Source organism: Alosa sapidissima, chromosome 8, assembly GCF_018492685.1.
Source record: "Alosa sapidissima isolate fAloSap1 chromosome 8, fAloSap1.pri, whole genome shotgun sequence".
NCBI lineage: Eukaryota > Metazoa > Chordata > Actinopteri > Clupeiformes > Clupeidae > Alosa > Alosa sapidissima.
Window position 1 is genome coordinate 17,886,273 of NC_055964.1, and position 15,000 is coordinate 17,901,272.

Sequence of the window (15,000 nt, forward strand, 5' to 3'; positions counted from 1 at the left end):
TGATCTTACATTTTTAATTTCGTGCAGTTTTGACCATGTCAGCCAGAGATATTGTGATGAAAACACCTAATTTTTTGCTTTTTAATTTTTAAGTAGGTGGCGCTATACATGAAATAAGTGGTAATGGGATGGGTTGACATGCCCCCTTAAGACCAACATACATAAAAAAGGTGGACCTCCTAGGCCCTACGGTTCTCGAGATATTCACAGAAAACTGTCTCCGGCCACCTACAGGCCAGTTGGTGTATAGTAACATAAATTAATTTATTGTGTGGCCCCCCATGAACGGAATTCCACGAAACTTGGCGTGCATACAGAGGGTGTCATAATGATCCTACACTTCCAATTTCGTGCAGTTTTGACTATGTTAGGTCACAGATACCTGCGATTACAACACCTCATTTTTACTTTTTTTGTGTTTAACTAGGTGGCGCTATACATGAAATGAGTAGTTATGGAATGGGTTGACATGGCCCCTTGAGATCAACATACAAAAAAGAAATGGTCCTCCTAAACCCTACGGTTCTCGAGATATTCACAGAAAACTGTGTCTGCCCTACCCTCCTTTCGGGGGGTCCAGTCCAGCGGGGGGGCTACAGATCAAAATGAAAAACGATGGTTCCATGCTATCCATGTGGGGTTACATGCCCACCATATTTCGTGTACCCCGGTCTTTCAGTGTCCCGGGAATCCTTGACGGAAATTTGGGCATGCGAAAAAGAAAAAAAACAAAATCTGACTAAACCTATATGACCGCCGCTTCGCTGCGCGGTGGTCATAATAAGTCCCTTCAGGGCGGAACAAGACCCCTCCGTTGCGCGCCCTGTCGGGACTTATTTTCCCAATAATGACCGGCATTCTACACATTATCCCTTACTGAATATATAGAAATATGAGATGGGGCCAATGGGATGAACAGGGGAACCAAACACTGCTCCATCACATCAAGGTAAGTATAAATGTAATCAATATGGGTCAGTACAAGATACAATGAAGCCCACAGAACGTTTGAACAAAATGTTTCAGAGAGAGAGCCTGCAGGGGAGAGAGGGGGAGAAACTGAGAAAGAGAGAGAGACAGGAAGAGAGATGAACAGAAGAGACTTGTGTTGATATAGTACTGTAGGAGAATATATTGAGATAAAGAATAAATCTGACAACAGACTTTGAGAAGGTCACCACAGAGAAGGAGAGAGAGGGAGAGAGAAAGAGAGAGAGAAAGAGAGAGGAAGAGAGGGAGCAAGAGAGAGAGGAAGAGAGAAAAAAAGAGAGAAAAAAAGAGAGGGAGCAGGAGGGAGACAGAGACACTGCTTGATGTCTTATTCAGTGTATATTTACAGTGGGGAGACAAGAGGCAGCAAGCAAAGCAGCTCACCACAAATCTGCTGTTGACTTTCTCCAGGATCTGTTTCTCATTGAGTGCCATGGACTCGCCCTTCCTCTTCTTAATCCGCTTCTTCTCCAGCTTCTTGCAGGCATACATCTTCCCCGTGGCTCGCACCTGACATGCACATACCTGCGCACACACACACACACACACACACACACACACACACACACACACACACACACAATGTGAGTTACAACAAACACATTGATACCTAATCATATATACAGCCCTGAAGTCTATTACATGAGTACACAGTGTACAAACACACACACACGGGGCGCAGTCTGGTTTTAATAATGAGGACTTACCTCACCAAAGCCTCCTTTTCCCAGCACACGGTACTGTCGAAATGTGTCTTTAGTGATTGATTGCCTATAAACAAGAAACACTGATGCATTATTAAAATGGCATTAGCTTGAAACACACACGTTTTTGGCTCCATACTCTCTTACAACTCCAGGACAGATGAAACAGCAGTACTTCATTAGACAACAGAGGGAGACACTGACCACACAAACACACAATAAGTAATAAAGAGACAGGAGATCGAGACAGATGGACAGTAAGGCTGTGATATGCGCCTCAGTCACATTTGCGCGTGTGGAAGATGTGCGTCATTTTTGACGCTTACACGAAGCATACTCCAATTTCTGTTGTCCTGAATGCGCGTTAGATCATTAAGGTTAGCGCCTGCGCACTACAGATTAACTGTGATACTCTGCCCCACCAACTGGGGGCGGTACGTCAAGCCTGAAAGTAGGACACAACCACCAAAGAAGCCTGAAACGCCTGAAGAAAAGAAGAACGTGGGATGTGCGAGCAGCCGAATTCTGAATGAAGGTAGCCAGAGCTACCATATAGCCATATATATCTAGAGCGAGAGGTAGCCTAGGTTACATTCCTTCAATTATTATTATGATAACGCATTATCCGGTGTTGATAGGCGAGTTTCGAGATTTGAGTTCAGCATTGTTCAGGTGTAGGTGATAATGAGTGCACCTGGGAGAGGTAGGCTACATTCCTTTTATTATTATTATTATCATTATTGATAACGCATTATATACGGAACAGACGAGAATGCATCTTGATCAACAAGTGTTACTGGGTTTCGCCAGAGCCTTGTAAATAGATACATTTATATGGATCTGGGTTTCGCGATTTGATTTCAGCATTGTTCAGTAATAGGTGCTAGGCTACGCTCATTTTTAAAAGATGCATTTAATCCAAAGTCATGTCAGCTCTATGCAGGGAGTAGGGCTGTCACTTTTTATTCGAACATAACGTGAAATATCCGTAGTCGAACTATAAATAAACGATTCGGTTTTTAGTGCCATGTGTAGCGCATTTCTACAGTCTATGATTAGTTTGTTTTTTATTTTATTGTTTGCCATCCCATCCAGCACTCTATGATCCAGTCATGACCAAATCAAGCCAATAATAGCCAGTAGCCTAGCCACAATAATGACTGGAGCCAGAGCTCATGCAGCCACCCTGTTTCGAAAATGGAAGATAACGCACAGAACGGCTGGCCTGAGCAGACAATTACGTCCCCAACTCATCTAAAACGTGATGTCTTGAAATACTTTGGGTTCTACACCATAGATGGTAAAGTAAACATTAAAGATAATGTTAAAGAATCTGTATCTGTGGATTGTGGCTTTACATCGGTCGAAGTTGACTCCATGTCGTGGTGTTTCACGTAACTTGATAACCAGGCAAGCTAAGGACAGGCGCTCTGCTCCATCGTCGTTATGGTAATCAAACAAGTCTTCTTCTGTCTAGGTTTGTTTCCTAGGTTTTAAGTGTTGTTCTTCTATGTGGTCCACCTACTGGAGGGGAATGTTTACAGCAGTTCCGTTTCACACATGCGTAGTCTACGTGTCAAAGTGACGCGCGGTCTTAAATTTCGGTCAACTCAAAAACGTGACGCATGCCGTAAAAATTACGCAATTCTCGTCATGCGCTCACCAGTGCCGCGTGCGCAGGAAGCAGACGCGGGAGCGTACCATTGCCTGACTGAATGAGAGGGGACAGACGTCCAGAGAGACAGAGAGGAAAACACAGAGACAGGGGAGAAAGAGAGAGAGAGAGAGAGAGAGAGAGAGAAAGAAAGAAAGAAAGAAAGAAAGAAAGAAAGAAAGAAAGAGAGAGGGACAAACGGAGAAGTCTGAGATCAGGCTGACCTCTCCAGCATCTTCCACTGCACAAAGCGGTCGAAGTACATGCTGTTCTGGTAGTCGGAGAAAGGACCACCACTCAGATAGTCATGAAGAGCCCTGCACACAGAGATGCACTCCAGTCAGTAAAGCAAGTGTCCAGGTTTGTTTATGCATCTCTTTATGTAGTGTTATGATGACAGATCCTGTGTTATATTAGTACTGAAAAATAACATTCTCTGCGTGTGTGTGTGTGTGTGTGTGTGTGTGTGTGTGTGTGTAAGGGTGTAGGGGGGCTCACTTGCGACAGTCACAGAAGATCTCTTTGCAGGGGCTAAGGTCCAGGTTCTCTTGGCACTGCTGGGCAAAACTCTCCACCACAAGTACACACTGAGGCGACTGCATGCACACACACACACGCACACACACAATATGTATAAGATCAAATAAAATAAGATTCAAAATAATCATTACATTATTCCACAAACACAAAGCCCTTATTATTTACTATTTAGATATAGGAAGGTGCACACATGGTGTGCTTAAAACATATTCTCAAAAGAGTGCACCTGCTTGGAGAGAAACTTCCGTATAATCTGGTCGCCTCGGCTCTTCCTCTTCTCGTCTGGCGTCACCTCGTAGTCTTCCTGTAACACAACAACCTGCCATTACTAAAGTGATACACCGCCACACTTTTCTGACCTTCCTGATACCTCTTGCCATGAATATACGCAGACTCACAGGCTCTTATTCAGTATGTGTGCGCCGCCTTTTTCAAACCCAAGGTCGCTTTACATAGTTAGATAGCAGAAGGAAAGCATAACAACAGACAGACAAACAAAACAACAATACAACAAGACAAGCTATGTGTATGGAGCTATGTGTTGGGTGTAGAGAAGTGATCATTAAAAAAAAAGGTCTTCACATGTGCTTTGAAGAAGGGAAGAGATGGACAGTTACGAAGAGGTTGGGGGAGGGAGTTCCAGAGTTTGGGGGCCAAGGCACTGAAGGACCTGCCACCCAGGGTGGAGTCTGGTGCAGGGGATAACTAGGAGATTGTTTGTCAGAGGATCTGAGTGAGCGGGAGGGAGTGTAAGGGGTCAAGAGGTTGCAGATGTAGGGGGAGCAAGGTTGTGGAGGGATTTGAAGGTGAGTAGTAGTACTTTGTATTCAATCCAGGATGGAACTGGTAGCCAGTGGAGTTGATGGAGAATGGGGGTAATGTGTGCAGATCATTTGGTGTGGGTAAGGAGCCTGGCTGCAGAGTTTTGAATGTACTGCAACCTTTGAAGGGATTTAGTGGGGACACCAAGGAAAAGTGAGTTGCAGTAAACTAGACGGGACATGATGAAGGAGTGGACCAAAGTCTGTGCATCACTAACAGAGAGGAAGGGTCGGAGGCGTGCAATGTTGCGGAGGTGAAAGAAGGCAGTCTTAGTGAGTGCTTTGATATGAGGATCAAAGCTAAGGGTGGAGTCAAGTTGAAAGCCAAGGTTTTTGACAACTGGGGTGGAGTGGACAGGTGAACCATCAATGTTAAGAGTGAGCCTGTGAGGTTTGGAGAGCATGCTTTTAGGGCCAATCAGCAGAATTTCTGTTTTATCTGTGTTGAGTTTGAGAAAATTGTTTTGCATCCATGAGTCAACATAACATATGAAACAAGCATAAAGTGGGTTAACATGACATCATATGACATCATTTCAGTGGGTGGATGCTGACTTGACAGTGACAGATATGAGTGTAAAAAAGTAGCACTGCTCACTGCTAGTGTGGGCGCAGGGATGTGCTCATAACTGGAATGGCATAAGATCAGTGGTTCTTAACTGGTCTGGCTTTGGGACCCACAATTTCCCATGTTCATTTAGTCGCGACCCATATTTTATTTTTTAGTGTTCAAGCCAACAGATAAGGTGAGCTACATGGTAAGACAAGCGAAGTGCCTGTAGGCCTACTTGTTTAGAACATGATGATGTTTGGCATTACATTTGTGAAGTCTTCAGGATATTAAGATAGTACTGTAGATCTGACAAAGTAGCACTTAAAATGGGTGATTATTTATTTATTTTTTTACCCACAAGCTCCACGACCCACCCAGAATGGTTCCGCGACCCACTTTTGGGTCCCGACCCACCAGTTAAGAAACACTGCATTACTGTAGATGATGAGGGTGGCAAGGGGCAGCAGCTTGGCCATGACACACATAACTCATAAGAGGAAAGCCTACAGGTTGTGATGTTTGCTCAAAGTGGAGCATGTTGTGCAGTAATGTTTTGATGGAAATGTAGTTCATAACAAATCTTGACCTGAAAAGGCCACGTCCTTTCCAGAAGTTCATGTGGTGTTGTGCCGTTTAAATACAATGTGATGTGCTGTTACACATTAGTGGAAATGAGCTTAGGAGAGAATGTGATGTTCTTAGTATGCAGTACATAAGGATTTATTGGTGGTAATTTGTGTTTATAGGAATACATGGCCAATTCTTCTTTTTTTCCATCACAGAGTACATTTACAGATGGCATATGGTTCTGATGGTAAATGTGTGCAGGAAAACGGTCAGTGTTAGCTGACAAATTCAATACTATATTGTACAGTCAAACACTCTACAGACCCACTTTAACTTTAAGCATGTATGGTATTTAACTATATGAAATGCATGTATATAGCTAATGTACGTATGGAGGAAATTATTATATTATATATACTGGAGCTCTAACAGTTGCACCAAGAGGAAATTAGAGAGAGTTGTCACCAAAGCCTCCAACATCACAGGTTGTGACCTTCCATCAGTCCACTCTGTATGCTGAACGCAGCTTGAACTGAGCAACCATGATCATCAGGGACGCCTCACATCCGAGCCATGATCTCTTCCAACTTCTGCCCTCTGGAAGACGCTATAGATCTCTGAAGACAGGAACGACGCGCTTCAACAACAGCTTCTACCCTTCAGCAATTAGACTCCTGAACTCCTGAAGATTTGCAACTTTACTTATTTATTTAATTTATCGCCTCCCGCTATTAACCCCCCCCCACGGACTGAGCTACAAAAAATACCACCAACATTGTTGTGTGGCAATTAAAGTTTCTATTCTATTCTCTTATAACAGAGTGTTGTGTCTCTGTTCTTAGCACTGTGTATTGGAATAGTGAGGTGTGTGTGAAAGGGTGACCCAGTGGTTGGACAGAGGCTATGAGGCATTAGAACTGGACAGCACTAGATGTGAGTGGTTGTCCCAGCATCATGTGTACCACTCTCCAAAGCTGGACTGTGTGCAGTTACACAATGATGGGAGTCATGGCACAGACATGCCCTGGGGTTAGTTGTGTGGATGTGCGTGTGTGTGTGTGTATGTAAAAGGGATAGTGTTTGTGTGTGAGTATATACAGAAGTGACGGAAAATGTGTGTTTGTGTGTGAAAGGGGTAGTGCTTGTTATGTGTGTATAATATACAGAAGTGACAGTAAGTGTGTGAGTGTGTGTGTGTGTGTGTGTGTGTGTGTGTGTGTGTGTCTCTCCGTTTATCAACATCATCTACCCCTCCGGTTCCTCTCTGACATCAAACTGTGGAACCCAGCACCCATCTCATTACGCAAGACCACCTGGCCCTACCACACACACGGGGAGGTTAGTTTATTTATAATCTTAACTAATTCTATAGAGCAGACAAATGAAGTGAAACAGTAATATACTAGTAGGCATATGTTGGCACACATGAACCTAAAGAAAGAAGCCACGGCACATACACACACACACACACACACACACGCACGCATACATACGCACACATACACTGACATTCACAGACGTAAATAAAACCATCTGGTAAATGATTAAATATAGATTCCCTCTCTCTCTCTCTCTCTCACTCACACACACACACACACACACACACACACACACACACACACACACACACGACACATGCTTTCCGAGGGACTTGCTGTGTGACTGTGCGTTGCTGGGTAACCATTCCGTCAACACCACAGGATTCTGAGAGGTCCTGGGGTGTCACAGCAAGGCCGAGGCGCGTCACAAAACACACACGCGTCATTACAACAGCAGGAGAGTTTGTGTCTGTGTGAAAATAAGTGTGTGTGTACGTGTGTGTGTGTGTGTGTGTGTATGTGTGTGAGTGAAAGAGAGATAGGGAGTGAGGGCATATGTGTGAGTGTGTGTCAGAAAAAGAGTGCGAGAGAGGGAAAGAAAACAGAGAGAAAACACAGTGAACATTACTGGGGGGCCACCAGTTTTTCCACTGACCTTGTTTCTCCCTCACACACACACATTACACTGGCATTTTCATCTCAATCTGGTGGCCCCAGCCTCAGTAGTGTGTATACACATTCTATCCACACAGACATACATGCACACACACACACACCAGGAAGCTAGTGCGACACAGGCTCTCTGAGCAACTTTGAATGTCCTGTAAGTCAAACATATGGGCTGAGATCATTTTCAAAAACCCATACACAGTTGTATGTGTGAATGTGTCTGCACGTTTCTGTGTGTGTGTGTGTGTGTGTGTGTTAGTTAATGTGCATGCATAGATGTGTGTGAGAGATATTTTTCTCATTGGGGCCAATGAAGGGCTTTCTCCATTTCGCCTTTACGGTTAACTGCATACCTTCCATCCTGTTCACCTCTTCTACACCTCTCTGTCTCTCTCTCTCTGTCTCTCTCTCTCTCTCTGCCGCTCTCACACACACACTGTGCTCAATTTAAGTTTTCGCTTGCCACTGACGTCAAACACTCAACCCCCCTCCCCACGGCACATTCCTTATGCTTTGTCTCTGAGTGTGTGTGTGTACGTGTGTGTGTTTGTGTTTGTACGTGTGCATGCATGTGTCTGTGTGTGTGTGTAAAATTATCAGCACAAAGCCAACACATACACAGACACAAACTCACACACTATGCATGCGTGTGTGTGTGTGTGTGTGTGTGTGTGTAATAATCAGCAGAAAGCCAAAGCTTACAGACACACACAAACACACTATGCGTGTGTGTGTGTGTGTGTGTGTGTGTGTGTGTGTGTGTGTAAGACACTCTCTAACCGTTCTTTCTGATACGACCCACCCACACATCCTACCACTTTTTCCATCGCCACACTTCTGAAAGTGAAATAAGAACTTCCCTGACCCCAACATGTAGGAGCAAGTATGCATGCACGCACACACACACACACACACAAACCACCCACCCACGCACGCAGAAAGCCACACTCGCAACCCATGCACAACACACTTCATTGACTAACTATCTTCTTAGGCAATGATTAACTAAAACTCCTCATCTGCCTTTTTGTTTCAAGCAATATCTCGCTGTGTGTGATTGTGTGTGTGTGTGTGTGTGTGTGTGTGTGTGTGTGTGTGTGTGTGTGTGTGTGTGTGTGTGTGTGTGTGTGTGTGTATATATAGGAGTGTTTAGAACATTCTTTGCCATTTCCTCCTGAGTCCTGCCTTCTCAGCACCTGTCTGAGGGTCCCCCACACTGCTTCTTTAGGGTCAGGCTGTGTGTGGCTCCAGCAGCTCTGGTCCAGCAGAATGAGGGAGCTCATCCAGGCCAACACAAAGCCTCGACTTTCACCAGCACTCCCAGTCACCCACCCCCATGCCCCAACACCCCACCCCCCACCATCACACCCCCCAGCCTGTCTGCTGGGTCTGTCAGTTGCGTCATGCCCATATTTAGTGGTGGGTCCGGGGCCACAGCGGGGGTTGTGGGATTGCGTGGCCGATAGAAAAGCGAGCCTTTCTTCATGAGCAGTCTTCATGCCGCCCAGCATATTCTGGGTGAGATTAAACTACCGTCATGTGGCAGGCATGCAGTCTAGACTCAGAAGACACAGTGCTTTGTGTGTGTGTGTGTGTGTGTGTGTGTGTGTGGTGAGCATGGGGGTACTGGTGAAGGAGGGTGTTTCTAAGACTTTAATAGAGAGGGAGAGTTTAATAGCAGTGTGTGTGTGTGTGGTTCACTAAGCGGCTGGCTTGTGTGTACATTTGTGTAGACTGTGTGAGTTTTAAATGGTTACTTAGGTTGCTATAGTGATAGTGAAAGTGTATTAGAGAGAGAGAGTCTGGGAGAAGGGGTGTGTGTGCATTCCAGCATAGGTTGCCACAGTGAAATTCAGTGTGTGTGTGTGTGTGTGTGTGTGTGTGTGTGTGTGTGTGTGTGTGTGTGTGTGTGTGTGTTTACCATTGCATCCAGCAGCTGAATGCATTGCTGCAGCTCAGGTCTCGTCTCACAGTACAAGCGGAACAGCAGGCGGCCTATGGGCTGCTTCTCACAGAGGCTCAAGTAGTCGCGGTCTAAAACACACACACACACACACACACACACACACATACACAAAAGAACAGTTAGCATGGTGTGATAATAACAAGGATGAAATATAACAGTGATATAAATACATGAGGCCCCAATTCCTCATCCTAGGGACACCCTGGGGTGGCGGTAGTCTAGTGGTTAGAGATTAATAATGTAACAAACCCCTTGTGCTAAGGGAGGAAAATGTCAGAATATGAGCTTATCACAACACTACGGGGAAGCTACACCAGGGGCGTAACTGAAGCGCTCCGTTCGCGTTGCGTCCGCTGCAACAATTAGCTTCCACTGTAATCAATGGAACTGGCTGCTCCAGACATGATAGCGGCGCGTACGTTCGGAAAACATAGACCAGTCTTCTAAAATGTTTTTTATGCGTCGTGAACAGAACGCTTCAGTTACGTGCCCGGTGTAGCTTCCCTGTAAGGCAGGAGTGGAATAACAGACTAGAGGCTTGGTTTGGGTTACACTAAAATAAAGAGTTGTGAGGAGAATACTAAGTGTACAAATAAGTAATGATATGTGGACTGGGATGGAAAGGTTGGATGAGTAGTAATAATTTTTTTTTTATCTGGTGAGGTTTCTCTATCACAGGACACAGGGCGATGTGTTGGTGGGATACAGGAACAGTGGGCTACTGAGCCAATGGGGTGAGGGGTGGGGTGTATGGTTTTAGGCTGACGATTCCTGATGATGCCTAAGGCAACGTTCCTGAGAATTGTTGTTTGGGCATGTTCTCAGTAATACTGAGCAACATTTTTGGGTTTTCTAAAGTAACAGGACAGTCAAGAAGCTGACAGAAACGAGCAGGAGAGAGCGATGATGTGGGATCGGGAATTGACCCGGGTCCCTGTGGGAACTCGGACACGCATGTGGTATGGGAGCTGTAGCCAGTTGCGTCACAGCGCCCCCATATTTTCTGTTTTCTGAAGAACCTAAATCACAACACATGGACCCATTACGTGGTTCCCCCACATTGTTCAGAGAGTTGTATTCCCAACTTTTGGAATCCAATATAGAACCCAATATCAAGCCAGTGGGCTGGTTTGTTAGTAGTGGTGCTGTTGAGACTGTGGCCCATATGTGTCCAGGTTGGGGTACTGTCTGTGTGTGTGTGTGTGTGTGTGTGTGTGTGTGTGTGTTGGAGGAGGGGGGGGGGGGGTGTCTCCAGGCTGGTGTGCTGTATGTATGGGGGGAGGGGGGGGGGGGGGGTGATGATGTTCATGGTGACGTCCAGATTGGGGGTTCTGTGTGTATGGTGGAAAGAGAGCAGCAGTGTCCAGGCTGCGTGTGCTGAGTGAGTGTGTGTGTGAATGTGTGTGTTAGTGTCCAGGCTGCGTGTGTTGAGTGTGTGTGTGTGTGTGTGTGTGTGTGTGTGTGTGTGTGTGTGTGTGTCAGTGTCCAGGCTGGGTGTACTGAGTGTGTGAGTGTGTGTGTGTGTGTGTGTGTGTGTGTTAGTGTCTACGCTGGGTGTGCTGAGTGTGCGCGTGTGTGTGTGTGTGTGTGTGTGTGTGTGTTAGTGTCCAGGCTGGGTGTGCTGAGTGTGTAAGGATTTAAGGAAGCAATGATGGTGGTGGGACGTACCGATGCTGTTGCCCACCTCAGTACATTGGCTGATGTGGGGGAAGCGCAGGATCTCCTTCCATTTCTTACTGCGGCCTTTCCTCTTCCCTCCTCCTCCTGTCACAAACACAGAACATCACCAGGCATGAGCACACATTTGTGTGTGTGTGTGTGTGTGTATCACCTGGAACATCTCAAAACGATTACCGTGGACAAGCTGATGGCTGACACATACCGTAGGCATATGCGCACACACACGCGCACACACACACACACACACACACACACACACACACACACACACACACACACACACACATTACATAACAGGGTCAGTTTTCCAGTGAAAGGCAAGAGAGCACAGCTTATTAAATGTCTCAGATTCTTATCCATTCATTGTTCCCCTGTCTAACTGACGTGACGTGTACACACACACACACACACACACACACACACACACACACACAGGCTCTTCAGGCTCCAGAGACCCATAGAGGCCCTGGGGACTGATAAAGATGTCTCGCGCCGGAATGCAATCATTCTGAATGAGACGGGTCCAACCACAGCTGCCTAGGACCGCACAAGCCCTTTATCCTCTGCGTTGAACTGCACACACACACACACACGCGCACGCGCACACGCACACGCGCGCACACACACACACACACACACACACACACGCACATGCACACGCACACGCGCCCACACACACGCGCGCGCGCGCAGAACGCAGCCACAGTTTGACTGCTCCAGTTAAGACCATAAGATGGTTGTGTGCGTCAGAGTAAGTCAGAAACACCACGCCCCCAAACACACACAGCCTTTTGTAATATTCCCAGTAGTAACTTTGTTGGTGTGTGTGTGTGTGTGTGTGTTTGCTTAGCCAAGTTGTTGTGCGTGTAAGTAGATGCAAGACGTCGGAGTTCCGCTCCTGGCCCCTTAAGCCGTGATTTCTCTGTGTTCCTGGACGTGTGCGACGTCCCAGCAGAGAGCTGGAATATGTGGGAATGTGTCGGAATACATTCCCAATACGTCACTGATATTCCCTCCCCAGCTCGCTGATGCGTGCTGCCAAAGCACAATTCCTGGGCAGTGAATAATGCTGTTCTGGGCTCCAAGCAGACACACACACACAGCTAAAATACACCATCCCAGTAACTCAAGACACACTCATGCAGACAAACAAACACACACACACACAGATTTATGATCTCATTTAGTACCAAAGAAAAAAGGTCACATTCACTACAGTAAAACAACTGTAGTGTCCGAGTTCCATTTACACACATTTGACACGCACGTACGCAGACACACACACAGGCTATGCAACTACACTCTCTCACAGAAGTTTATTATGATAAATAATTCTAAGACTAAGACACTTTGGTTGTTTGAACTGTGAGCAAGCAATATTTATCCATTCAAGACATTAGACAACATATTTATAACTTCACAAGACTTTAACTAGGGCCCACTGTGCCTGTAAAAAAGAAACACCTTCTAAGAAGAACACAGAAACTAGGCATGGACACTGCAGCAGTGCCACAATTCACTGGATATCTATTCACTACCACCTACCATATTAATAGATTACTGCCCAAAAAAGTGCTGGATACCTTACGCAACACTATGTAATGCACAAGTTTCCAGAAGAATGCTCATGCATAAACCCTCGGTCTTTAAAATGGGGAGCTCCATCTGTGCGTCATCTAGCAAGCATGTAGGAATACATATGGCACAGACGTGTGTGCGTTCATCCCATAAACACAAATGTGAATCACTTTTGGCGAGAAACACAACTGTTTACCAAACATCCCACAGCCCCGGCTGCCAAGAGTGACTGAGGAGTTGTGACGATGGAAGAGTGCAGACAGAAGTGCTCTCTCACTGAGTAACGACCATGGTGAGACACAAACAACACAAAACAAGGAGTCGCAAACTCACAGACTCGGCTTGAGAGTAGTAACAGAGAAGTCACAGACTGCCGGCTTAAGAGGAGTTCCAAACTCACTGACACCCGGATTAAGAGTCGCCGCCAACTTTCTAACTCCTGGCTCGAGGAGTCACCAAATCACTGACTCCCGGCCTATACTGACTGACGTGGTCCACTGCTGGTAAACTCTATATAAACAGGCCACAGTGTGTGACGTGATGTGCAAATGTGACATAGACACAGCCAGCTATTAGTGCTGGATGTTTGTCCCGATGATTTGTCATGGGGCGGGTTAGTGGGTGAAGGAAGATAAAAAGCAGACATCTGTGGGGTTTAGTGGCTCACCACCGTGTTATTTATTTGAACAGACACACCAAGCACGCTCACACAAACACATATTCTCTCTTCCTGCCCTTTTCTAAACTTGTTGTCGTAGCCTTATATATAAAAGCAGTGCTGCCGACACAGACACACACACACACACACACACACACAGACGGACAGACAGAGGAGGACTCACCGAGTCTGACAATTACAAGCCCTCAAGAAGAGACTCTGTCAAGAAGTCATTCGGTCAGCCAAAGTCAACAGACCAGCGTTAAATAGTCCAGATGCAAACCAATGCAAATCAGGTGTACTCTTTGCTCTTCATGTCACACTAGCCACCAACAGCGCTTGATTTTCACTACAAAAAAGGACATATTGTGTCATTGGAAGCCATAGCACAGCACTCAGGTAGGCCTGGAAAAATGCATCATGGAAGTGTGATTTGAGTACACTTTGCATGGGTTCATTTGAAAGTGCATTCAGCCCATGGGCCCACAGGTAGCACACACGGCTCCAGAGATCCCTAGCTAGTTGCCATCTTTCCCATCATTAACACTCAGAGGGGTGTGGTATCCACAGCCACAATGGACCCCTTCAGTGTGGACCGCTGTTCATTATTAAACAAAGGTATTTGCAGAGCCCTATGAAGTAGAGAGAGAGAGAGCTTGAATGGACAGCATTGGGTTAGTGAGCGATGTAGCGGGCAGAGAAAGTTTAGCACACATAAGTGTGTCATTCTCTCGCTCCCTCACATACTCACTCTCTCTTACACACACACACACACACACACACACACACACACACACACAGGCTTGGTGTACACAGAGCCAAGTGGTTGTGAGCCAGTGAGGTCAGGGAGGATTAAGTGTTAGAGCTCTGTTTACCAACTCTGATAGTGACTATGAGATTTGCAGCATCTTTTCCCCATTAAGAGCACCCCCCCCCCCCCACACACACACACACACACACACCACCACCATACACACACACATACCACCACCCCTGTGACTCAAAGCAAGGGGAACCCAAGATAGTACAAATCCATTCAAATTATGTAGTAGATGGAGAGAAAGAAATAGAGAGAGAGTGTGTGTGTTTGTGAGAATGAGGTGTTGGTGGCTGATTGCTGATTGTGTGTGTGTGTGTGTGTGTGTGTGTGTGTGTGTGTGTGTGTGTGTGTGTGTGTGTGTGTGTGTGTGTGTGTGTGTGTGAGAGAGAGAGAGAGAGAGTGTGACATGGAGAAAGAGAGAATGAGTGATTCTGAATGTTGAGAAACTCCTGAAGCTCTCTGACCTTTCCATTCCCACTGC

The 15,000-nt window shown here is 46.0% G+C and overlaps 1 protein-coding gene across 2 annotated transcripts in view; it reads right to left on the reverse strand.

Moving 5' to 3' along the window:
* The window catches only part of grk5l (G protein-coupled receptor kinase 5 like), a 50,662-nt gene that overhangs the window by 12,657 nt on the left and 23,005 nt on the right, over positions 1–15,000 (reverse strand). For both annotated transcript variants that reach the window (XM_042100964.1, XM_042100965.1), the window contains exons 2-8: positions 11,452–11,547; positions 9,739–9,851; positions 4,115–4,192; positions 3,847–3,944; positions 3,573–3,665; positions 1,698–1,761; positions 1,375–1,515 (exon numbers count right to left, since the gene is read on the reverse strand). In XM_042100964.1, coding sequence (XP_041956898.1) covers positions 1,375–1,515; positions 1,698–1,761; positions 3,573–3,665; positions 3,847–3,944; positions 4,115–4,192; positions 9,739–9,851; positions 11,452–11,547 — 683 coding nt within the window. The remainder of the gene's footprint in view (positions 1–1,374; positions 1,516–1,697; positions 1,762–3,572; positions 3,666–3,846; positions 3,945–4,114; positions 4,193–9,738; positions 9,852–11,451; positions 11,548–15,000) is intronic.